The sequence below is a fragment of the Accipiter gentilis genome, chromosome Z (assembly GCF_929443795.1).
Source record: "Accipiter gentilis chromosome Z, bAccGen1.1, whole genome shotgun sequence".
Taxonomy (NCBI): domain Eukaryota; kingdom Metazoa; phylum Chordata; class Aves; order Accipitriformes; family Accipitridae; genus Astur; species Astur gentilis.
In genome coordinates this window covers 2,358,378-2,384,707 of record NC_064919.1, presented here as the reverse complement: position 1 = coordinate 2,384,707, position 26,330 = coordinate 2,358,378, and the positions used below count along the sequence as shown (strand labels likewise).

At 39.7% G+C, this 26,330-nt stretch overlaps 1 protein-coding gene across 5 annotated transcripts in view; it reads right to left on the bottom strand.

Annotated features, from left to right (window-relative positions):
- The window catches only part of MCTP1 (multiple C2 and transmembrane domain containing 1), a 291,766-nt gene that overhangs the window by 170,743 nt on the left and 94,693 nt on the right, over window positions 1-26,330 (bottom strand). For 4 of the 5 annotated variants that reach the window (XM_049795801.1, XM_049795803.1, XM_049795802.1 and 1 more), the window contains exon 2: window positions 3,521-3,635. In XM_049795801.1, the coding sequence (XP_049651758.1) occupies window positions 3,521-3,635 (115 nt within the window). Of the gene's footprint in view, window positions 1-3,520; window positions 3,636-19,214; window positions 19,400-26,330 lie in introns of those variants that run through there. The other variant, XM_049795805.1, reaches the window with a different exon arrangement.

Sequence of the window (26,330 nt, the reverse complement as noted above, 5' to 3'; positions counted from 1 at the left end):
GGTTAACTTGTTAATATTAGCAACTTACCAGGTCCAACACTACGCAGTTTTTCCCAATGCTACGGCAAAAATTCTCAGAAAACAAAATTTTAAATTTAACTAAGTATATGGTATACTTTAGGATGGGCTTAAATAAAGCATATGTTATAAGTCACATTTGTGGTCACTACAGGATTTTGCCAGAAGTAAAAAAGTTAACTGTCTTGTCACATAGCTTAGATGAAGTTATGGTACTGTAGCTCCGTGTACTTGGAAGGAAAGCTAGATCAGACTGAAGCCAGAATTTCTTGTGATGATGAGGAGTTAAAATGAATAGTTACATTTCCTTCTGTCATACTGCACACACCAGAGCATAAATATTGCCTGTTGTAATAAAGGATTATTTTCAATCATTTGAGAAGACAACAGCAAGATGTTGGTCCTCTCATGAAGAATGTTCTGTTTCCCTTTTGTTGTGACTATCAATGGAGCTATTTATCAACTAGTAGCTGTGACTAATGCTGGCATTGCTAGCCACATAAAGATAACTTCAATCTTTCCCCTTTTCTTCTGGGAATGTTGTGGTGTCTCTTTTTATAAATTTGGGGGAGACAAAGTGTGCAGAACATTCACAACATGCGAATTCAACTTTGAATTCCAAGACTGCAATATGTTCAGCAGCAGGTTTCTGAACAGATATGTGAAACTGCAGTTCAAAAATTAAAGAACAAAAAGCTAAAACTAAAATGAAATTATTTTCTAACATGTAGTTCAAGTATTCTTTCAGAGTGAAATTCACAGTACTTGCAGAAAATTCAATTGTCAGGCTTTAGGCAGAGGATCTGGAAAAGTTTTGGAGGAATGGGGTGTTATGCATTGTTAAAGACTTACAATGTAAGACTCCTCTGAGACAGTTCTGGGATAAACCTTCCAAGCTCTGGTTTTAATATCTAACACATCTGTCTCAGTAGCTCCATTTAGCATTTGGATATCTATTCTTACCCAGTGTCTCCCATGGACTGTCCTGTATTCCCTCGCTGGCTCATAACCTGTGATACAAGCACTGCTGCAGCATGCAGGCAATGCAACAGAAACACCGGTACTGGCTCAGACCAAAGGTGCTGTGAACTCAGCGCTCTGCCTCCATCAGGGCTATAAGCAGATGCTAACAAAGAATTATTTCCCTCCAATGTCCTCCTAGGCATGAAGAATTTGGAGCAAAGGCCTTCAGAGTTAGATCTGTTTTCTGTGCATTTCAATGCCCTTTGTGGATTTTTCTTCAATGAACTCGCTGAATCTCCTTCTGCACCCACACAAAACTCCAGTAAAAATTCAGTTTTACATGCCCAGTTTCTTAGTGAAACACAACTGGGACTACCACAGGGATACTTTAAACAATAAAAAAACCCACCCAACTATTACAGTCAGGAGAGGATTTAGTCAAAACTGAATTCCCAAATCAAGCCCCTTTCTGTGCACTTCCCATTCAGCAGCCATCTAACTCCACTAAGTGCCTGCCTAATGCCTGTAAAGTCCCCTCAATTCAAATTCTGCGGGTGCTCCTAAAATCTCACTCTGAGTAGCTCCAAGAGAAAGGGAAAACAAGCAGAAACACAGAGGACAGGCACTCATGAGTGGATGGGTCCTAGCTTGGGGCCCCAGTACAAGGTGCTGTTTCTGTATTTTCCCCTTAAGAACCTAAGGCTCCATCCTGGAAGTGCAAACCCTGTTGAGATCTGAAACCTGGCCAACGTGGGAGGGAGGACGTCTGAGGCTCCCCACCTGGTCTGAAGGATCTTCTACACTTCTCTAAAATGCAATGCATATTCTCCCTCCTGACAGGCTGCAGTGGCTTGGTAAAACATTGCCTTGGTTGCTCAAGATGGCAGGGCTAAGAATTTTGAGGGACAGGAAGAAATTCAGAAAGCGAGCAGAAAGTAACCCCGACATTCTGCTTTTCTGGTAAGATTTCCAGCTACGAGACTACTCTGTGAAACTAGAGCCCAACAACTACCATCTTCCCCAGTATCTTTCAAAAGAAAGACCAGTACTTGCTCAGCCTTTTGAGAGGCAATACCAGCCAAAGTGAATTACAGGCTCCAAAACATGGTGGGAGATGACCGTGCACTGCAACCCTAGGATCTGGGCTCTAGGACTAAGCAGTACTGGGGAAACACCACTCTTGTCGTGCTGCCTCCCAGGTAGCTTGAGGAGCATTGCTGTTCAAGCAGCAGCTTTCTGAACTGACCTTTTAAAGCAGTTGACATTTTATACAGCACCTAGTATTCATTTCAGACCCTGGGATTCCATCTCAGGAGATGGATCTCCTACCCCTTTGTTTACTCTAGACCTAGAATCCTGTATTATGGGAAAAATAATTACAGATGTTTTCCTTGCATGCAAATAATCACATTTACATACACATTTCTGTTTATTTATAAATAATACGAATGATGGATATGACTGAATTACAACACATTCAGAAACTGGGCGAGTCTCTCTAGCTCATGGAACAAAAACATTTGAGTATCTATTTTTAATGACTGTCAGGCAAAGCTTGATAGAATATCAATATACCTAGAGGAAGAATATACATAAAAGTTTATTCTTGCAGCAGTGACTATACTAAAATTTCAGTTTCAGGGACATAAATATCAGTGGAGTAATTTCCTACTAATGTAAACAGCCTTCTAGGTTTCTGGCAGCATATTTGAGATCTGACATCAGTCAGTAATTTCATCAGGTAAGCACGGAAAGATCCTGTGCAATACTATTTTTGCGGTTAATTTTTTGCTATGGCTTTTTCTCTCTCAAAAGGGATCTATTACAGCAAATCCAAAATAGGCTGTTAGTCAGATTTATCATGCTCACATTGCTGTTCAGGAAGTGGATTACTGACTTAATCTAATTTTAAATATGAGCTGCAGTTGCATCTACAGAGTCACTGAGTCAGCCTGCTGTGGTCCTGTGGGTCAAAATACCTTTTAGGAATCCTTTTTACGTCTGAACTACGTGTGTGGAACATGTCTCAGAGCAGATCATAAAATACCAGTATGTGATCAGGAGACTGGCCAACAGGTAACGCCTGGACACATCTAATGGAGAGGTTTTACTGTTTTTGTCTTTAAACACAGCTCCAGTATTTATCAGTTAAGCAATCAAGGAACAAAATAAGTAGCAAAACAGCACTTGTGCGAGCAAGACAGCACAAATTTGCATGGTTAAAGTAAATCGATCACACCTTTCTTAGTTTGGAACATTCAAAAAAGGGAGGAAAATTAGCTAGCAGAAGAATTAAACCAGTATTAGCTAAATTTTATTTCTCCTCTTCTGTGGGTTTAGCTAGCCTTAGCTCCTTTCACTCTGTGCTTTTAAGTCAAAGAACCTCCACATAGTTTTAAGCAGAGTTTAACTGACACACTTAGAATTCAAACCTTAATTATAACTTTAATAACCTCATAGAAATTTACCCAGTGGCCATGTAACTTCCCAAACATTAAGGCAGTGTTTACTGCCTTAGGTAAGGTAAGTTAAGGCTTACCTCCACGGTCCCGTGCTGCTAGATTCTGTCCTCTCCTTAGAGTAACGTCCAACTGGTACATTCCGGGATCCCCAGAGGGAAAATCTGCATTACTTGTTCCAACCAAATTTGTTCTCTGGAGAAGAAAAAAATAAAAATGCAATAGCTAATGTTACTAAAAGTTTCATGTAAGGTGTATTTTTCTTCTGTATCACCATCCTGTTGAACTAAGACAAGGCTGTATCCCACTCCCCCACCTCAGTGCTAATACCTGAACACCAAGGAACCTGCTCCTGTCATCAGTATGACAATTCCTAAGCATCATTTTTTTAATTAAAAAAAAAAGAACAAAACCCAAAAAACTGGTTGACATCTCAATGGTTAAATTTATTCTTTAAAAAAGGTGGTTGAAAAATAATTCTTTGATATCTGTATTTATTATGGCAACCTCCATTTTTAATTACATTCACATACACTTCTGGCTCACTAGAGCAGAATAAGTAAAAAAAAACAGAGCTGGACCTTACAGTACTATTTGTACTAGTCATTACCAGTACCCTCAAACCCTGTTCAACAGTGATAATCTAGGCATCGAATAGACCTACATGAGTTAGAATTTTTTCAGCTACTGCAGTACTTTGCATCTACGTGGTTGTTTCCCACAGAGTTATGGAGGAAACGGGGGGGGGGGGGGGGGGGCGGGGAAGGATCATAAAGATATTAAGCATAGCTGTAGCTCTTCATTTGTAGTAGAGGCATTCGTAGTTTGCCTGTATGCTGGGGCAAAGGTAAGATTCTTAAAGCAGTTATTTGTAGAAACTGTATCATAAAAAATTTAAAAAACCAAACCAAACCAAACCAAACCAGAATGCAAGTAAGTCTCTGGACTGCATGAATAGTAACCACATTTCTGTCCCAAATGACAAAGAAGAGAAATTATATTTTTTAGTATCTATAAGCTTTTGCAAAATAGTTTTTAACACATCTCTCTATAAGTAGCATCTAATTACAGTCCATGCTTGGAACACCACATTTAATTTTAAGACTAGAACAACTGTATCTATTATACAGTCACAGTACATACAGGAGCTTCATATATCATATACACTGAGCACCATGGTTACATATTCTCATGCTAGGAGCTAAATCTTTTAAGACCAGTGCTATTAATATTTTATTATGCAATTATGGGTCTTCTGCAAGGAAAAAAAAAGCAGCATGATAGAAACCTCTCAGAGACCACATGTGTACTAAGTGCTATACCACTTCAACAAGAAACTTCTGTTGTTTCTCCTCCTACTACCCGCCTTTTCTTTTTAAGGTAGTAATAAATCTAAATCACGAAGAAAACCACAAAATAAGGGCATTTTAACATATGGTTTATTCTCGTTATTCCAGAATGACAACTGTGAGCCGTAGCATATTAACCTTTGCTGCAACACGTACAACGCTGGCCAAACTGCATACTGACATGCTCTTCACTTCCACAGCAATGAATCGTTCAAAACTAGTGCACTTCAAGAGAAAATGGTTAGATGAGCCTTGGGTTGCAGGGGAGTGTTTTTTCTTGAAATCTTTCTAACATTTATCTTCTAATTTTGTCCTTTTACAGTAACTGTTGAGGCATGCCTGAAACTACCAAAAGACCTTGCAAGACTCTTGCAGAAGGCACCCACCTCCTTCTTTTAAATGACTAACACCTCACTCACCATCTCTTATTTAATTCTCATTTAATGCACTGACTGCAGAAGGATACAAGATTGACAATAGTGAATTTCCACCCCACCTCTGCAATGCTTAGTATCTCGTCCAGCTAGGCATAAGGAAACTTTGCATACTAGCCTGATCCTCAGCCTCATCCCAGTCCCCAGCATTCATCAGGGTATTGCAGAAGAAGAAACTTGTGTTCTGAAGTAAATAATAAACACCAAAACTTCCCTTCCTCTTTCTTGCTCTCCTACAGGAACTTGCAGACCCAAAAGAAACTTGATGTGTCCCAACATTTATAACCTTCTCCCTGATTCTTCGTCATGGCATCCCTGTCTCCCTTCCCCTCGCAGGTACAACACAAGCTCTACAATAAAACTCCTTGGTTTAAATGGTGACGTATTGCTCCCTTCATTTCCCTTTCTCACCTCCTTTTCAATGCTTTTCCTTCCTTTTTTCTTGCAACGGAACTTCACTTTTTAACATTTACATTAATTAGTTTTTCAGAGAGCTGTTCAAGAAGGCTAGTAGGTGAGCAATGTAACAGACCTACAGGACATAAACAATTACACAAATGAAATAAAAAGCAAATAGATATTAACTATCCCTAAGTATTAGAAAATCAAACCGTTATTTCTGCATCAGAACAGCAGCATTTGAAGTATGCAATTAAAACTGGAAGTTGCCTTAATAAATGCAACTATCAATAAATCATTTTTCAATCACCTTTTTTAATAACCAAGTTCAAAAGTTAAAATGGCAACTAGTAAAAAGAAAGAACCGCTTTTGTGCAGTCTGTAGTAATGAACTAAAGTTAGAAATGTCTAAACAAGAAACTTGAGAGCATTCATGAAAGCTTACAATTGCCCTAACCATGAAATAGTTTTAAACCCAAATTTTCTGAACTTCTAGATTCCAATAACATCAAGAAAACAAGTTCTCTGTAGTTAGAAAAAAAACCAAAACATCACAACTAGAAGTTGTTGTGAGCCACAAGGCTGTTCCTTCCTGACTGCTGCAGGATGATGACACCAAGCCTGATGCAGCAAGGGTGTGCCTTCACTTTTAGTGTCTAAAATGTACAGAAGGTCTTGAAATTACTTTTATTAAATCATTAACAAAAATGTTGAGATCACAGACAAAGACCAGAAAGGCAATTAACCATATTTTCACATATACAAAATCACCCGTGGGAAGGCGATGCCTGAATTAATGACTTTGAATTTATTTTTAATAGTGGTCTGTCATCTTTTTACTTTACAATATTCTATTTAGCTAAGTTATGACTAAATTCTTGAACTCTATGATTTCCCATAAAATTGAAATGAATCTGTTTTAAGGGAAATTTATTATTTGGCACTAACACCAAAGCCTTGTACACAGTGAATTTCGACAGAGAGTTTAAAGAACGCTGATCATCTTGAAAACAGGCCGTGTGCAAAGGTCAGGACAGAGGTCTTGATGATCGTACCCATCCTCAGTTGCACTTTGTTGTTTTAATAGATACCAAACCCTCATGGGCTGTTCTCTTACCAAACAGTGAAAGCAACAACAGGAGCTGCTTTCGCTTTCAGTAAGACATCTGGGAGAAGTTCAACAGCCTGCACTTAAGTCAATCTGCAGCTGCAACTCACTTCTGACTCATGGCATGTCAAGTGATGCTCAAACGTGCCCAGAAAATGCATTGTTTCATCAAGCTGAACTGAACACAGAGTTCATGCTGGCCACGCTTTTGACCGCCTCTACGAGTGGCACTCCTCCTTTAAGCATCTGTTTTTCCAAGAGCTATCTCTATATTATACAAATTCATCTGAAATCTGAAAGGAAACTATTTCCAACAAAGCTAGGAAGCAGAAATAAAATCATTTTCCAGTTTGGTTCCAATTTAGCCCAACAACGTTTATGCAGCTGGGTGATTTATTAGCTGTAAGTCAGCTGAACCTTTTTACATTAGAGGGGTATACAAGGCAAGCCCATGATGGACACGGGATGCTCTATTAGAACAACTACCAACAAACAGCAGAATGGATAACTTCTAACTGGAAAACACTCAGTACTGTATTTTAAGACCAAAAGTCAAAGACAGCATTACTACATGAGTGTGTATTAAGCACATTTATGGAGCTAAGCTGTTAGCCTAACAATGTGAAATAATATGTTTGCTCACTTTTACAGAAACTCTGGGGGTTTAGACATTCACTGAGACATACTGGTGACATACTGGAGACATACAAGACCAAGGGGAGCTGAGGAGGAACATGCCCTTGCCCAGGCCTTGTGCCACTGTCACTTTATGGGCCACACAAAAAACAATGGAAAGAGTCTGTGCACCTTACCACCAAAAAAAAAAGTGTTTTCTGATGCCTGTGACTAGTATCCATGAGGAGTTTCTGCTACCCAAGGTGACACAACGTCCAAACTACTATCAAGATGGTAATTAAAGGTTTTGATTTTTCTTAAAGCTCCTATTTCTGTGGCATATAAAGAAAAAAATTGAGTTTTCTCAGAAAAATTTCTAGAGCAGCTGGAATCTCTGGCTGCAGCTATGTCATGAAACTGTTCACTGCTAAACCCTTTGCAATTCACTGATGTGAAAAGTTAGGCAAGTACTTCCACCTCTGTTGTTCACACCGTGAAAGACATGACTGTGTTTTCCAGATTTAGCAGCTTAATGACTAGATGAACAAACTATTTTTTACAGCTGAACAAATATTGAGCATGTAAGAGGACTGTAAGCTAGCTGACAGGTAGGTACATGTGAGTAGCTGCACACCCATAATAAAGGAAAAAGCTATCCCAGCTTTTGTACATCCAATGCTTCCACCATATTAAGTGTTCACTGGTCAGAACCCAGCTCCACCTCAGCATGCAAGAAAAATGACACCACTTTAAAACTGACAGCATTGCTAAAATCACCACCATTCCCACATCATATCATTTTTCACAGCTTGTTAAAAACGTACTATAAAACATAAAGACAGTGAATCTGATTCTGGTCACTAGGCATTACTGCAGTCAGGGGTAAATCTGTTGAAGTCAGACTAGCAATTTATGGCTGAAAGATGAGAATCAGTAACATCATTTGTGCTATCTTCTTAAAAACCACATCACAAAGTTTCAGGTTAACTCATTAACTTCTTCCAGACTGAGACCCTGAAGATTACTACCATTTTTGCCACTGAAAACTATCCATCACCCTTTTACATCACCACAAATACTGACATTCTCATTCAAAGCTCTTAAAATTTCTAACAATTAATCAGCTAAACCAACCCAAGAAATCAATGGCTTTGCTGCTCTCCTACAATTTATATACCATACACTAGCATGACTTTGTGCCAGCAATTCAGTGGATATAAGAGATTTAAGGAACTCTCTGATGCAGAAAAAAATTACCACTTCGGAGGGACAGATCAAAAATTTGATAAAGTCTGCTCAATGCCAAAACTGAAAATATTCAGCAGTTTAAAAAAAGTAATCTATAGCTGTAACACACTCCCCCTTCCAAAACGGAAAAAAAAAAAATCTTTAGCAATACAGCTAAAAAATAAAACCCCTAACATTTTCCTATGCTTAAAAGTATATTTTGGAAATGCATATGAACTACATTGAAGTAATACTCTTATTTGAGACATTTCAGCAACAGGTTACAGCTCTGTTGATTTGCTGTTCCATTTCGATATTCTGCCAGAACACACTGATAAGGTAAGCAAAAAGCATTTATTTTTTCCAGTATAACACAAAGGCATCAGCATCAACACTTCCTTCGGTAGATAAGGAAAAGTGAAATGTAATGAGTTGTATAAAAGAAGTGACAAGGGAAGCTGGAGATGTGGCTGCACAGACTGTCCACATGCTGGAGCCATCAGGAAATGAGACGATGAAATAAACCAGCATTCTTTTCATGGTTGCATACAATAGATTAAATTAAATCAAAGTGTCCTGCAAGGAGGAAGCAGCAGAACATCAACAGTCAAGGGTTCACAGCACAGCATGAAATACTACCAGCTTTCAAACAGAAAAAAAATACCAAAAAGTTTGGAAGTAATGTAACTGTGTCTTGCGCATAAGCTGAATTTTCCACTCCAGTAACTGCCTGGCTCAAACTGATTTCTTCAGATCATTTTCATTTGTCAAAGCTTCATGCTTTTGAAACACCTGCTTGCAAGAAACTTGGAAATTCTGAATATCCAAGTGGCTGTCAACTCCTTGTTAGTGCAACTAATTGGAACAGACTGTGCTTCAAAGTTACAGCAGTATAGTCAAGTGACAAGCAATTTTTAATTTCACTGAAAGTATTTACTTATCTAACTTAAGTGTTATGATGATCATGTTCTAAACAATACTTTGTATGCTAGTGTTCTGGCTGATGGCAAGTCAGGAAGAACTGAGGAACTTCTGAGTAAAACCAGTTATACAGCTCACTTTATCTTATTCATTCAATTTCCCTTATTCCCTAAATAAAAAGGCAGATGTATTATGTGAATCCATTTCAATAGCAATGTAAAAGAACATTCTGGGATTCTAAATATTATTGGAAATTTGCAGAAATTGTTAGTAGCATTTCATATGCACTAATAATGACCTTTCTGATTAACTATGTATGTGCTTCGGATGGGACTGGCTACTTTGTTAAAGCTTGTCAGACATTAGATATTTCCCATAGACAACATCTGAGTATTTATAATGAATGTGAAAAGCCTCAGCCATTGTTGTGAAGATTTTTTATAGGATAAAATTTACTGATGAACTGTATAAGTCAGATTTTGTGTATGTGCTTTTTATCACATAATGGGAACAGTGCATACATGCTAGTCTGAAATGTCTCATTTATGAAGAACTGAGTTCAAGATTATTTCTGCAGAATAAATAAATTTTTAAAGTTAGCATTAATCACGTACACACACACGCGTTTTTATATATGTTGGTATGCTCTGAATATGACCATCTAGTTTATATTGTCAGGAAATACACTGTGGCTAAATGAAAGTCACGAGTGCATAAAAGATTCAGCCTCTTTCCTGAGCTTTTTCGCTATGGCTGAAAGAGCTATTTAATCTGCTTATTAAAGAAAACCTTTAAGAATCAAATAGCAATACCGACCAATTTACATCTGCAGAATAATTGGAATATTTTTGGTGACATCTGCACAAATTGTTGCTCTTTGATTTCATTCGAAAGCTACCAAAAGCAAATGCTCATTTTTGGTATCAAACTGATTACTGCCAACAGCTTGCTACATTTCCTTCTGAAAATGTAATGAATAGATGCAGAAATAGTAATAAAAGACGTAAGCATGTTAACATTTTGAAAGTTTTGGTATTCAGAAGTACAGTTCAAATCACTTTTTTAGTTGAAGCACTAGACCTGCCTGGCAGCAAAGGAAACCAAACAAATACTGGTATTGACAAAGCAATCAGAAGAGATTCCACCAAGTTGTTCCTCCTTCCATCTGTCTCCATACCCTGTTTTGGGGATGAAAAACTCAGTTTGCTGCCACTTATTCATTCAAGTCTACTATAAAATTTTACTTCTGCAGCACCCCTTAGAGACTAAGACAGTAAAGCAAAAAGAAAATAAAAACAAATAATCCCTTTTCCACAAAGATTATAAATTTATTCTTGAATAAAGCAACTACAGCTTCCTTCCCAGTTTTGCTACGCTCCATCCTGGCCTCCTCACCCTCCCCCCATGTTATTATCGTCCCTTCTTATATCACAAATTAAAAGCTCTCGTCTGTTCTCTTCTGTGAGAAGCAACTGCTGTAATCATAACAAATCCTTCTGGGTTTAACAGTGTTTCTTACAGACACAATAGTTCACCTACATACAACCAATTCTAAGCACAGGGATTTAGACTGTAAGCTTTTCAAGGGCTGAAGAAAGTCTTTGTTTTCATGTATAAGTAAGGGCAGGAAATTCTTTGCTGCATTTTCCAACACCTACTCCTCTTTTCATCCTTAAAAGTATATTGTCCCAAACTCTTTGTAACGGGTTGTGTAACAGTTTTTTTGAAAGTCCAAATACATTTTACCATTTTGTTTCCCCTTGTCTGGTACTGCTTTGATTAATTCAAAGCTTTTTAATCCACCATTGATGAGCAATTCCTTTGTAGAAGACATAAGTTTAAAACTACTATATTTGGTATTTCAACTATTGAGTTATGAATTTGTAAGTAGAGTTTGATCAAGATCCTAAGTACAGAAATATCAGTACCAGTCCATTGTCTTTAAAATTACGTGATTTTTCCTACCACTCCAGTATAGCTACTGCTTTTAGCTAAACATGTTTTTCTGACACTTACATTTTACTCTCTGATCAAAGTAATTTGTTACAACTAATTGGTTTGCTCTGGAATCATTTCTTTTAGCACCTTTAGCACTGACAATGCCTCTTCATTAAACCAGGAAATAGCACATCTAGAGTAGGGTCTTCTCCAACAGCTTTCGTGGTGGAGGCTGATGTAGAGAAACCCCTGCGTCCTCACCAGTGGGTGTACAGTCCTGCGCAATTAGACAAAAGCATCCCTAACCACTGCAAGTGCCTTTTGAGGAAATGCTGGTTGAAGATGAAGGGAGGGATGGGTTGTGTATAATTCACTTCTGAATAACATTGCAGAGGACATCAGGAATAAATTAAGTAGCTATGCTAGATAAATCAGCGCACTTCTGATTTGACAATATCTAATTAAAACTGTAGATCAGCACAATGGCTAGGGTATTCCTATTGCTTTCTCTTCAGAAACTTCTTTGCAACACAGAATAAGGAAACATTCTACTTTGTTTAAAATAAAACAAAACTATTTTCTACAAAAGATACCCACATTTCTAAGTCACACCGGCAGCAAACTACATAAAGCATTCAACAAAAGTAGCCCTAAGCCTGCAAACGTGTATAAAAATGCACACATATCTGAATACAACTTAACACACAGGACTACCAACCCTCCACAGCACTGAGTTCTTTTTATGTTTTATTTGTGCAAAAATTGACATTGTGAACTACTACTTCAGAGAATGAACAACAACAAAAAAACATTTACCTGCAATGTGGTTGCAACATCCAGAATAAATGGAAGCTTCATGTGTATTGGAGAAAACATTTTCTAAATACATTATCTAAAATGCCTTGCCTTTACAGCCTATACAATTCAGATGCTTATTTATGTAAGCCTGAAAGCTATATTAAGAGAAAAATAATCTATTCCTGATTGCGTATAGTTACCTGGTGTTACCTCTATTAAAGTGTACGGAAAAACTTTCTTTTCTGACATCCAGAAATAACTTGCTTTTCAGAAGCAAGATATAAACCAGGAAGAACTGTTTTTGACATGTTCCCAGTAAAAAACTTCTCCAGTTAAACCAGTACTATTGAAAAGTACTATAAATACCTTTCCAGTAGTATCTTTCCTTGCTGCGTGTAAACTAGCTGTTACTGAAGTCATTGGGTTTTCTTCCTGTCAATGGCAAAGCCTAGAACTGTTGCATGATACTTTTAGCTACTCTCCACTTGTCTTGACTGACACAAAAAATGTTTAAGTACAGAAAAAAAATGGGTGCTTTCCAGGGCAGAAGCTGCAATGGCCAAGCACGTCATAGCTGATTTTTGCGTTACTGATGACCAACAATGCAGAACTCCAAGCTAAGAATGATGACTGATGCTGAAACATTGAGACTATGGTCCCATGACACAAGACTGCAGCTCTTCACTGAAGTGAACATTTTCACAATTGCAGGCATGGATTTGCTGCTCAGGTCTTTGAAGAACTTCATGGAGGCCCTAGGGATGGCAGCCAGTCAGTATTGTCATTCTGTGGCCTTGAGAAGTAGTTGGGGATTGCAGATGAGTGTATCCGGAGTGGATACAAAGGTGGTGAGTTGAGAAGAAGTTGTAAGCAGCTCAGAAGTACTACTGTAGGTCTACTGTTCCTTAACCCAATCCTGATATATACACACAGTTCACAGGAAAGAAATCAGCTGTGAGGTGGAATACATTTTGCAAGGAAAAGTACCAGTGGTGCCTTTGGGTTGCAGAACAGGAGGAGGCCCAGTCCTCTAACGGCAAAACTCACTGTTGCCTGGTCTATACCCACCGCAGAAAATCACGCCTATCTTTCAGAGACCTGGCAAACTGTCATATTTCAGCTGCACCACTGACTGCTGTAAGATGAAAAAAGTGAGAAAGTAATCTGCTCAGAATTTCTCAGAAAGGTCCTGAAATCCTTTGAAAATGGGGACTGGACTGTACCAATCTCCTCAAGAACCCATCTGAATCCTGAACTGATTTATCACATATCAGAGGAGGAGAAATATCTTTGCAAACAGAACAGAAAAACCCCACCTACCAGAGCCATAGTGATTTCCTAAGTAGAAATGAACCCTTTATGAGCTGTGGTATCCACTACAGGGCACAGGTCTCCAGCAGTGCACACATCTGCTTAGGGGATGGTATTACCAAATGCCAGATAAAATGGGGAAGTGCTTTCTGTGGGCATTACTCAGTACGTCTCTGGCAAGTATCACAGAGTGACAAGATAACCCCCAGCTCCAGAATAAACCCCTACTGTCAGAAATAACTTATCAAGGGCCAGAGAAAAGGAAACAAAATGCAGGCAGCTTTCCAACAGAATGCCTGTCTGCTGAATGGTGAAGCAATGATGAAGCTGTTCAGGTGAGACAGTAGCAAATGTAGAGCATTTTCCCTCAAAAGTTTTACTACTTCTTTTCTTCTGATAATTTCCAGTGACGGGTTCTTTTTCTAGAAAAGATGTAAAATGTTTATGAAGCTGTATACTACAAAAGCCCGAAGTTGTGGCAGGGAACCGATGCCTAACCTTTGATAACTCTTGGAGCCCTGTTAACCCGAGGCTGCGTATCAACCCTCCCAGGCTCCAGTGGCTGCTGATTTTCTGGAGTCTGTATGGAACACCAACAGTAACTGCTCCCTCTCAGGCTGCTTGACAAGCTGCCTCTTTTTCAGGTTGATGCACGTTCTCTTCTAGTCCTCCAACAGTTTTTCAGTAAAGCATAATCTAAGAGAACTGCATTTATTGAAAAGTGCGGACAGCCCACAGTCTTAGAGCAAACCATTTCTTAGCGGGTGCATGAGGCAGCGTCACTGTTCTCCTTTATCGGTTACTGAAGATCTTACAACATTGTCCAGTTAGCCAGCACGGTCTGTCACCACAGCTTTGTCACCCAGAGACAGCTGAGGAAAACTGAGTTATTAGCTGGTTTAGCCCTTGCGTTTTTTATGGGGGCAGCTCATATTTCAAGAACTGACTCTTCAGAAAGATGCTTCCCTTCTCAACTCATAGAGGGATACAGCTCAGATTCATTAATAATTTGTAAATATATTCTTACAATGGTGTCCAAGGAGACCTAAAATTTTGCAAGTGTTGGAAACTATTCCTAAATGACACCAGTAATAATGAAGCACATATGAACCTTTACCATATTTATTAACTCTCAGTTTAAGAAACTCTTCCTAGAATAGGGATAACAAAAATGGCTGATTGTCATCTTTCAGTAGGCAACTGCTCACCTTCTCTCATTAATTTATACTATGAAAAAAATTTTGGTCCCTTGCTTAATGCAAATAGTGCCACTATCACAAAAATCATCATGCACACTCTCAGAAAATTTATTTCTTTTAGCATCTCTGAGTACAGTAAGAGTATTAGCACAGTAACTGAGAAATTTCTGGAAGCAAAATATTGTGCGAGCACCTACAAAGCCAGCATCATTACCACTGAATAAGCTAAATGTGGATGGATGATACCAGAAAACTAAGCTGAAAATTCAAGTACAGTCAGCACCATTGGAATAAACATTCCCATCAATTCAAGTCTTGTGACAAAGCTATAACCGAGTACGGACAGGCCAGTTCTGCTAACGCGGATTCAAACAAGTGACAAGACGCCCACAAGGCACCCTGACCACTCAGCTCAGGAGAACCAGTATCAGCGCTGGTGACAGGTGAACATGTCCTTCCTTTCAGTGTCTGTCGTTCACGTCTCCTACACTTTCCCCATCTTTGTGAAGCACACAAATATTGTGAGATTATTCATTCCCCCTGGAAGAACATATGAACATTACAGGGCTTCGCTTCATCAGCACAGTCCCTGCCCAGCCACCGCTGGCACCAGGGGAGCAGGGGACAACACCTGGTGAAGAGCCCAGGAGAAACTGAAATGACAGATGCCTCTTCTCTGCACCCCAAACACCTCCTACAAATTCGATCAGGTTGTTGACCAGTACCCTCTGCTGAAGTCTTTCATCGCAGGGCTGAGCTGCCGGCAGATGACCTGCCATCCCACCACAGGCACATGGACATCCCATCAGACAGAGAAGAAATCGACGTCTGGTGTTCCTGTCACTTTGCCTCACAGTGAATCCCATGATGGGAGAAGCGACGCCAATTTCACAAGGTGAAATAGAAAATAAACAAATAAGCAAATCCATTGACTTAACTACCAGTTCTTAAGGACAAGTGAGGTCAGGGACATGGGGAAATGAAGTGCTCTGGCTCAAGCTGCAGTTGGAGAAGGAACCGTCTTACCCCAGAAGTTACTCCTGCTCCTAAAGTATCAGTTGGATGTGGTAGCTCCAGGTTTTCCTCATTCACCGCTCCTGGCTACGAAATTCTTCAATCCAAGTGGACTGGAACATGCCCAAACACAGTAAAGTAAGGAGAAGAATTTATTTTCTTCCACAAGTAGACAGCTCGCTAGAAATCACATGGATATTCCCAGATAATTGAGCTGTCTCAAATGCAAGTGGCCTCCCAGAGGAGATGCTTTCTTTGCACCATTACTGATACACTTCATTTGCCCTAGCTGTATGTGCATCTCAGTGGTTTCTCCACCTGCATTAATTCCTTCAAGGAGGATTGTTAAACGAAATGGGAATTATTTTGAAACTCAAGGCAATTTGGTCAAATCTGCTAAAATTTATTACAGCATCCTTCTCCCTAATCTCATTCCCTACCTTGCCCCCTTCAACCATTTTTATTTTAGAGGGAAACCGAGCAAAAATTGCTCTTAAGGAAAACCTAGAGTCACAAGGGGAAAAGGTCTACTGTTAGTTCTGGAGATAGCAGAAAGGATGATACTACTCTTCATCAATTACTAAATAACAAATAGTATGCAAAATATTTCTAGAGCAAATTTTATTATCAGATTATTCACCTTACTTGTGAAAAAAACTACCAACGGGCTATCTTATCCCACAGGAATGTGAAGCTGATCATTGGCCTCAGTCTTAGGTACCAGAATTTCCCACAACTATTTACAAAATTATCACCTCTAATTGAAAGGTAATTTAAAAAATAAACTAATGTGTAAATGGCCTTGACAAATTGATTAGAGAGTAACACTTTAAAATCTACTTCGAGTGTAAAGTAAAACTCTAGAAAAAGTTAATTAAAGGGAGTTTTTCATGACCCCTCTGCCTCTTTCAACAGCTTATTTTCAGTTTTAGGAGGTCACTCAGCACTTCTTCCCCTTCTACTCAGCACTGGTGAGACCACATCTGGAGTGCCGAGGCTGCCTGGTATGAGAGAGACGCAGACACACTGCAGCAAATCCAACAACATGTCACAGAGATGATGAAGGGATTCGAGCATCTTTTGTATGAGGAGAGGCTGAGAGAGCTGGGACTGCTCCACTTGGAGAAGAGGAGTTTCCTCTCCAAGAGGGAGATCCTACTCCTGCATGTAATACCGGCCAGGTGCCCCGTGAGAGAAATAGCTAATAGGATATTTCACTTTAAACATGAGAAAAAACTGTTTTTCCTGTATGAGGGTGGTCAAACACTGCAGCAGGTTGCCCAGAGAGTGTCCCTGCTCAAAACCTGCTCTGACATGGTCCTGGGCAACCTCCTTGACGACGACCTTCCTCTGAGCAAGAGGTTCAACTGGGCTATCTCCAGAGGTCCCTGCAAACTTCAGCCATTCTGGGATTCTCTATTGCTTTGCAATATCATAATAAATAAAGTATATGCTGACCTCAGCTACCTTTCCTCAAAGCGTTGGTTTGCCTTCCACTTCTGGTTGCACTGGTACGGCAGTGCTGCAGCTGACATTCAGAACTACCATCTTCTCCACCCCTTAGGAGCAGAGTATGTCCAAGATAGCCATAAAACCTGAACAATTCAAAACAAACCTATATATATGCCTTGCCTTTATGCTGCAATGCTCACATATGTTGTAACTTACTTAAACCCTTCTCCTGCACATGCCAATCTTTCTCTGTAAAGAAATCCATTCTTTTCAAAGGTAGAAGAAGACTTATTGTGTATGACTATATAAACATGTAGTTGCTTCCTACATGCACTTCAGAGTGCATTTACCTGCACTCTCAAAAATCCCAAGACTATAATCTTTTTCAAAAATGAAAAAAATTTACTTCTTTAAGCAGAGTAAATGAAAATCATCATGAAACAAATCAGGTCAGACTTTCATCTGGGCAGAATTATTCAGTTCCCAGGAAAAGCAGAAAGAATGAGCACTCCTGTACCATTTTGGTTTTAAGAAGATTATTGGAAGTTATGTGGACTGAGTACATTTTCGCAAGTACACACGAATTTGCACTCCTGAACACGTGATGCACGCATAAAGTAAATGGGGAAGTAAGAGCAGTCTGTAAGGGAATGGAAATACAAAAATCACGTACTTCTTTTTGTCCAAAATAAACCTTAAATTCCTAAAACTATCAAACTGTGAAGCATTAAAATCACGTCTACATTTCCTTTTTCTATTTTTTCCAAAGACTAAGTCTCAGGCAGATGCAGCACTATACTAATTTCTGACAGCTAGAATTTTTATCATCTCTAGAGAAACTTGCAATACCACGCACAAAAATCCTCTCACTTGCCTGAAGAGTGCAGAATTACACTGCAAGTTATGTCAGACATGGCACATGAAGGATAACTCAATTGAGAACTAGAGACAGGTGTCACATCTATATCAAAGATGATCTGTGAACAATTGGCTGTCTCCATTTCAAAATGTGATAAATACCTGAAGCCAACATATATGCCATCTGCATCATTCTCTCAAAAAACAATCATCTTCAGTCACTGTATTTAAAAATACACTGTCCACATTTTCACAACAGAAAACCATACTAAAATATTCCTAATTTTCCATATTATTAATCATAATCAATTATATACATAAATATACACACACTTTAGATAACCTAGGTTACTCAGAAGTAGTTTTGTATTTAAATTATATGACAAAACTGTATTTTAAATTTTGGGAAATACAAATATCAGAACATGGCATTTGTATTGTTTTTGAATTAATTTTAAAGCAAATACAGCAATAGTGTTGCTACCAGTAAAACAAGACTAAACTGGTTCTAAGAGAAACTTCCTCAGTGCTTATTGTACTCAATAGTTCAAAAGACCAGTGTTACGAGGATAACACTGGTCTGTTAAATACAAATGGCAAAAACATTTTAAAAATAAGATTCCAATTTTCCAGTAAAAGCTGGATTTACTTGACCATGTGCTGCGTAGATACTTAGATATGTCCAACTGCCATTAAGGAATGACAGTGTGTTACAGCTACAAAATTCATATAAATCCACAAACTACTCAGCATAAGACAGGTATCCAAGAGCAATTTAAAAGGAATAATGGTCTTCAAACTACCAAACCTATAAGTAATTAAATAGATAGATTCTTCTGTTAACATGGAGAATTCAGCAGAAGAATGACAGCAGTGAGATTTCAGAAAATCTCCTGTATTCTAAACTACTGCAGACATCGGTCTACCTGTGAGTGATGCTTCTTTCCGTGTGATTTTGTATACTCTAAACAGAAGAAACACCTTTCCTCTTTCTGTACTATCCACTTAGGGCATGCAGTTTCCACCAAAAGCAAACATTTAATTATTTTCAAAATAAGAGTTTTACATTACCTACATTTTAAAGCAGGACGCACATAATACTGTATCAAAGCATGTTAGACCTTATAAAAAAACCTAAATTCCTACCTTACCAGGTCCAAACTGAGAAGTTCCTCCAGCTTTCACCTATTTAAAATAGTATTACAGGAATGAATTCAGTATCTTTTGCTTCACAAAGATACCTGCAAATCTGAATTAGCCTTTCGAGCTGGCAACTGCTCAGTAATACTGCTCACCTCCAGCTGGTAGCAACAGCTCTGTGCAAATATCATTTGACTACTGCTGTGAACTGCAGCTACTTAGACCGAAAGTAAGATAAGTCTTGTATGTGAATATGTTTCAACACATATTCAGAGGAAATGACTCAACTATCTCCACATCTTTAAACATTGAAAGCTGTTTCCTCCCCCCTCCCCCACTGCAGATGATGGTGTAAACTGAAGGGTTCTGTGGTTCATTTATTAAATATTGGCATTAAACAAATATTAAAGCTCAACTGGTGAACACCAAATTAGAGATCATCCCTACTAATACCTTAAGCAGAGTAATACTAAACTTAAACATTTGTTTTACTAAATGCATATATAAGTATTCCATTAAAATAAAAGAGAATACATGCTTTCTATCCTAGTGTATTAATTCTGAAGATATTTTGAGATTTAAAAGCAGTATTCAGAGACCACCTGATATTCAACTTAAAAAATTTCAGAAAAATTCATTCTTGGCCATTATAGAAATATCAGAAGCTGAAAAAGGAGGAATTGAGATAAGAAGGAAACGATAAAAATGTAGATTTTATCCAACTGAATTTCAATATGCATTCAGTTATAACTGAATAAGTATTCCATAACTGGATATGCATTGTTATTTTTTTGGCATTAGAGGCTATCCAGTCTTATATACCTTTGGTATGGCAATTTATTTCTTTAATCTCTACCCACTGAAGAAAATCTTGCTTTAATTTAGCTTGAATCTTGAACACAGGAAGACAAACGGCTCTCCTTAAAATCTCTATATGTCTGTTACATTTTGTAGTCATTTCTGTTCCTCTGTATCAGACTGCTTCTGATCTACAGGTTCTCAGTCTTCTGGGGTTTGGTTTCTCTGCAGTAAACATAATATTCTACAGCCGATGAGAAACGAGCACCACTTGGAAACCTGGATTCGCTCTCCCTAGACCTCTCCCTGGATACTTGGGACTCCCTCTCAGCTTGATGCAGTTCACCTGGGAATGCACAAATCTAGATTTAAACCCAGTGATTTCAAAATACTGGTTTTAAGCTTTATGGATAATCAGAGAGCACATAGCAGGCTGCAGCCTAGTGGGCAAACCACTTTTCTGAAGAAGTCATGTTTTAAACGTAGAAATAACTGATTTAGTAATTTATCATTAACAGCTGTAATGAAACACCATTAAAAATTCCAGATTCCTCCCTCAACAGCACCTTGCTACAAAGCAGAACAGTTTGGTTGAATTAGTTATATCACATAGTGGCCAACTTGCACACTAGACTTGGTCAGAATGTTCTTTTTCTTAGTTTAGCTTAGTTTATCACTTCAAAAAGGTGGAGTTAAATATGCTCCTGGCATTCACTCCAGGCCAAAAATCACTCCTAAAGAAAAAAGAGCATATATCACAATCACTTGCCTAAGGAAGGAGACTGACTACAGGTTCTGATAAGACCTGGATGAGATGCAATACACTGAAATAATAGAAGTCATAGGAAATGGGTGCAGAAGAAACCTCAAGAAGTCATCATTCCATGGCATGAAGGAAGATCATATATGTGACATATATATGACACACATGCGACTTGCCAAGAGGTGAAGACAACTTACATTTTGGCAGACTTCTCCTCACTACCAGCGCCCAGAAGTAACTTAGGAGAACAGATTAATAAGGAGTAAAGCATCTCCTTTCTCTACTACAAGATGTATTTTCCCTAAGCCAGCAAAGTTTTATTTTAAAAAATGATAGGGAGTGATGGTTTTGTTATTAAGATAAGGATCGGTGTAGCCTTTACGGCTTCAGATACATGCACCTGCCCTTGCTCGTATCATTTAATCCCTATGTGCCTCATTTTCAACCACTGGAAGCAGTGTAGTAATTCTCCCTTACTTTGCAGATGAAGGTCAGAGCACTCAGATATTGCTATGAGAGGGTCCACAAAAGGAATAGTAACATTTGTTATCTCCCTGACTGCAGCTCTGGAGAACAATGATTTCATTTTTAAGTAGCACATACATTGCTGCTTTCATTTAACGGCAATATCCAAAGAACCCCAGGTATTTTCCATAGAGGAAAAGCAAGCAATGGAGGACAAAATACTACAGGAAGAAGAAATCGTAAGGCGTATGTTTTTTAAAACAATGTAGTCTATCACTGCTGTCTGCCTTCAAAGCAGTAAACCCCATCTGCTCCAAACGAAGAAATACTAAAAGACAGGTTCTTATATATGGTCAAACTCCATCTGGTAAGAGCTCTTTGCAGAAGTGGCTTGAAAGATGGTAAAACATCCATCACTTTTCATGAGGATAAAAGAAAGCACTTCACTACTCAAGACCACAATAACATGCTGAAACAGGAATGCTGCTGATGGGGACCCACCTCAACAAGCTCCTTAGACTTGTGCATAAAACAGGGAGATGAAGATCATTAAATTTCCCATCAGGTGCACTCTTGGGAAAGTATCCCCTTCTTGACTGATGCCTCCTGAACTCTCCACCATCCAGCCAGTCCCAACAGCCAGACTCCTGGGTCCACACGCTGACAGCTTCCCCCAAAGGCACTGATGACCTCTCTTCCATGACAGCAAAGGGGCAAAGGAAGCGAGTAGGGACTGAAAAATGCCATCCAGAGGGCTCAGATGGATGCTTGGATGAAAAGCTATGATACCCCAAACTACAGCGGACATGCAATGGTGTGCATCTCCCACAACAGTGGGAGAAAGCCTTTTTTTGGTCTCCTTTTTTTCATTTTCAGAATGTGCCTCTCTCTCCCTAAAGGCACATGTTGATATATTGTTGCACTCACAAACATTTTGCAAATTTGGTTTTTGAAACCCTATTACAATGGATGAGAAATCAGTTATTTGGAAGGCAAAACAGGTCTCGTAGCTCTCTGCTGGGAGAAATTAAACAGCAGACAATGGGCAAGTGACACTGAGTAAAGTGTGTTTAAAATGTGCATTTTCTGATGAAGCTCATATGCCAATAAACACACATAATAAAAACAGTTGCTACAGAATCCACGTGCACATTTCAGTTATATGAGTTAGCTTTTGAAACAACCATATGAAAAGGTTCTTTACTCATGCTAAGAAAGAACTGTGATTAGCTACACCCTAACCTAGTCATTTGAGTAACCCATTGTACATTAACCTGAAAGAGTGGAACAACTTATTCCATCTGTTCCACTTAGAACAGCAGTGCTATTTTTCTTCAGAAAACTTTACAGTTTTGTAAGCAGCATCCAGTTTACCAGAGTTTGCTATACATTTTCAAAAGGAAAATACTACCTGCAAGAGTTTTGTAGCATTACATCCCGATTTGGCATTCTAAATTAACACAGAATTAATGAGATCGCTCTTGTTAGTATTGGTGCAATAAGGGGAAAATAATTTTCAGTTCATTAAAAGACAGTAATTGTAATGCTGCAACAATGTCTGATTAGAAGGATACAAGCATACTGCTTTCAATATTGAACTGACAGCACTGTATTTCTTTCAGCTCAAGAGCTTTGTTTAAGGTGATAGCATTTTTTCCTTAGTTTCACAGAATGCAGATACTTTCACTGCTGGTGAAAGCCTCATCTTCTAATCACAGGCACATTTAGCAGCACTGGAGTTGCCCTGTGTGCAGCAGAACCATTTTTCAGGCTGCACAGCCTCAAGCAGGGAGAATGCCACCAGGCCAGTGCTCCTTCGTTCATTCCTCTGTGGCACCTTAATTTCATGACCAAGAGACAGAACAGCAACCATAACCATCAGCGACAACAGTTAACTACAAATAACGGTGCCAAAACTATGACGCAGCTAGTGTGATTAATTTACATGAGTTAAACTACTAATGCCAATTTCCCTATACCTTGACTAATGCCTCTGTTTTCCTCTGCCTAGTGACAGCACACTTCATCTGAATTTCTTATTAATTACATCTGCCCACATGAATTATTTTTGCAGATGGAATCAAATACACTTTACTCAGATAGTGACTCTCCTACCAAAATGTGAAAAAAATACCAAAAAATAAATAACAATTTTACTGAGTATATAGGAATTTTACTGAATATATAGGCTTTTAGAGGCTTCCAGCCTTACCTCTGCAGACCACCAAGGAGTCAGTTGCTGCCAGCTGGAAAGAAAACTAAAACCAGCTACTCATTGTACATGGGGAAGCCTTACAAATGATTACTCTAGTCCTGCCCACTGTGAGCTCACTTCTCCAAAAAGCTTCCATGAGAGTGCATCTTCCAGGACGAGAAGACCAGGCTTCTCATGCCTGTCTGCCTGTTATACACAAGAAGGGTGACGAGGATGAAGAGGCCCTTGATACAAATCAGGACAAAAATTTCAAACACAAGGACCACAACTGTCTTTCCAAGAACTTCATGACAAACCCTAGTAAAGGGGATTTGTCTAGAGGTAGGGAGCAGGAAGTCTGGAAGAGATACAAAAGATCATCAATTTCCCAGGGAAGAAACTACCTACCAAATAGCCTGCTAGAACTATGTTATCCGGTATCCATCCCATCACTTACACTTTTACGCTACTAGCCAACAGAAAGTAAAAATGCTTCTCACAGTCTGTTGTTCACAAAAGAATAGCCTGAGGCAGAGATATTGGAAAGGCTGTTAAATCAACATTTAAGGGAGGAAAACACAAACACACAGTATTTAGACCAACAAGAGTTCTAGAAGGACTGGAACAGCTGCTGCAAACAGGCACTGACACTGGTGCCCTGTCCTGTGCCACCACATTAAGCAGAGAGCACGGCTTCACTGAACTCCTGCAGCAAGCCCACTCATCTGTAAAGAGTCAGCAGCCTACACAACAGCCAATCTGACAATAAATCTTTAAAAATCGGAAAGATTATACAGTAATATGCTTGTGTAAAGAAGTGTGGAAGAATAAAAACCAGAAAAACCAGACTGGAGGGTAATTTGTTTTTCTGCATTGAACATTACTAATGCAGTTTATACCAGTTATTTGATCCTCTGTGGTATATAAACACTGAAAGATTTTGGGAATTCCACAGGAATATGGCAGTTCTGCTCACCTACTACTGGTACCTAGTGGCACCTGCTTGTGCTTTGCTCATCTGAAAAAAGTGTATTTGCATGCCAGATACACCAAAGCTGTTAAGTTCTAAACGAGGTCACCAAAACCAAGCTGATAGCCTGCTACAATGAGATGACTGGCTGGCTGGGTGAAGGGAGGGCAGCAGGTGGTGTTCATCTCCACATCAACAATACTTTTGGCATTGTCTCCCATAACAACCTCATCAATGAGCTGACAAAGCATGGACTGCATAAGTGGACAGAAAGGTAGGCTGCTATACCACCAGGCTCAGTAGTGCAGCAAGCAGCACAAGGTCCAGCTGGGGACCAGTCACCACCAGTGTACCCCGAGGAGCAATACTGGGGCCAGTATGCTTAGCATCGTCTTTAATCACTTGGAATACAGGGCAGAGAACGCCCGCATCATTCACGGACAATGTAAAACTGGGAGGAGTGGCCAACACACCAGACAGTCATGCTGCCAGCCAGAGGGACCTGGACAGGCTGGAAAAATGGGGAAGTGTCAAGTCCTGCCCCCAGGGAGGAAAACCACCATACACCAGTAAACACTGGGGGCCAACCAGCCGGAAAGCAGCTCTGCATTAAAGGTCCTGGAGTCCTGGTGGACACCAGGCTGACCACAAGCCAGCAACCTGTCCTTGCACTAAAGCAGACCAACAGCCTCCTGGGCTGCACGAGGCAAAGCATTGTCAGCAGGTCAAGGAGGTGGTCTCTCCCCTCTGCTCAGCACTGGTGAGGCCATATTTGTAGTGGTCTGTGGGGAGAGATTTGAAGGAATCAGACAGGACAGCGGGTATTGCTCCCTTGTTAGAAAGCGATGTGCTGGAACTTGTAGGCTATAAACCTTGGGAGGCCTGATAAGGGAAATAGAGAGGCGCCAAGGTGGTGGAGAATTACTGACCCATGAGTCATGTTCGATAAGGTGCTGGAACTTAGAGTCTTTTGCAAAAATAGCTTAGTTGCTGACAGTCCAATTGTTAAAGTTAAGTAGCTACCAATTAGCGCGCGCTGATAAGAACTTTGAAGCATAATAACCAATCAGTTCAAAAAACGTGTGTTCTAATTTTCTATATAAACGAGTGTTATATGCAATAAAACGGACCCTCTGCTTGCATCAAGCTGTATCCCGTCTCTCAATCGCGGCAAATTGGCAACCTCGACGTGATTCCAGGGTCCAGGAACCGCCTATCTGCGTGGCATGCTGTGAGTCCCACAGAACGTTGAATGAGCTGCTGAAAGGAAGCAGGAGCCGGCCAGCCTGAAATCCCTCCGGAGTAGAGAGGTGAGCTGTGGGAAAGATGGGAAATCAAGCGTCTTCCCCGGAAAGAGACGTATATGAGCTTATGAAAGCTGTTCTTCAAAAGCATGGGAAAGTTATCTCCAGGCATGATCTTAAAGCCATGCTTAAATGGGTACAAATGAAGATACCCGCTGTAACTGCTTCTAGCATCTTTACACGGGAACTTTGGGATGATGTGGGGATGAAGCTGTGGGACTCTGCCACATCGGGGGATGTAGAAGCACAGCGTATGCTTCCGTGGTGGAGGATCATTTTAGAAACCCTAAAAGCTCAAGAGGAGAGTGATAATGGCGATGTAAAGACTAAAGGGAATACCCCCACGGTCCCTGCTCTGCCTTTGGAAAGTCAAAGCTGTCAAGGAGGGGTCGGCGCCGCAAATTATCCTCTGGAGGAGGACCCCTTTGATCCGGGGCTGGTAAACCCTGAGAAGGAGCCAGACCTATATCCCCCTGACGCACACGACGGGTGGGCTAATATAAGACACCAAGCCTTAAAGGAAGGGGGTCTCGAGATTGCCAAAACGATAGTTGCCCCCGTAATTTATCAAGGCCAGGGGGCACAATGGGAAGCCTTATCCTTTCCCATAATTAAGGAACTGCGCCGTACCAT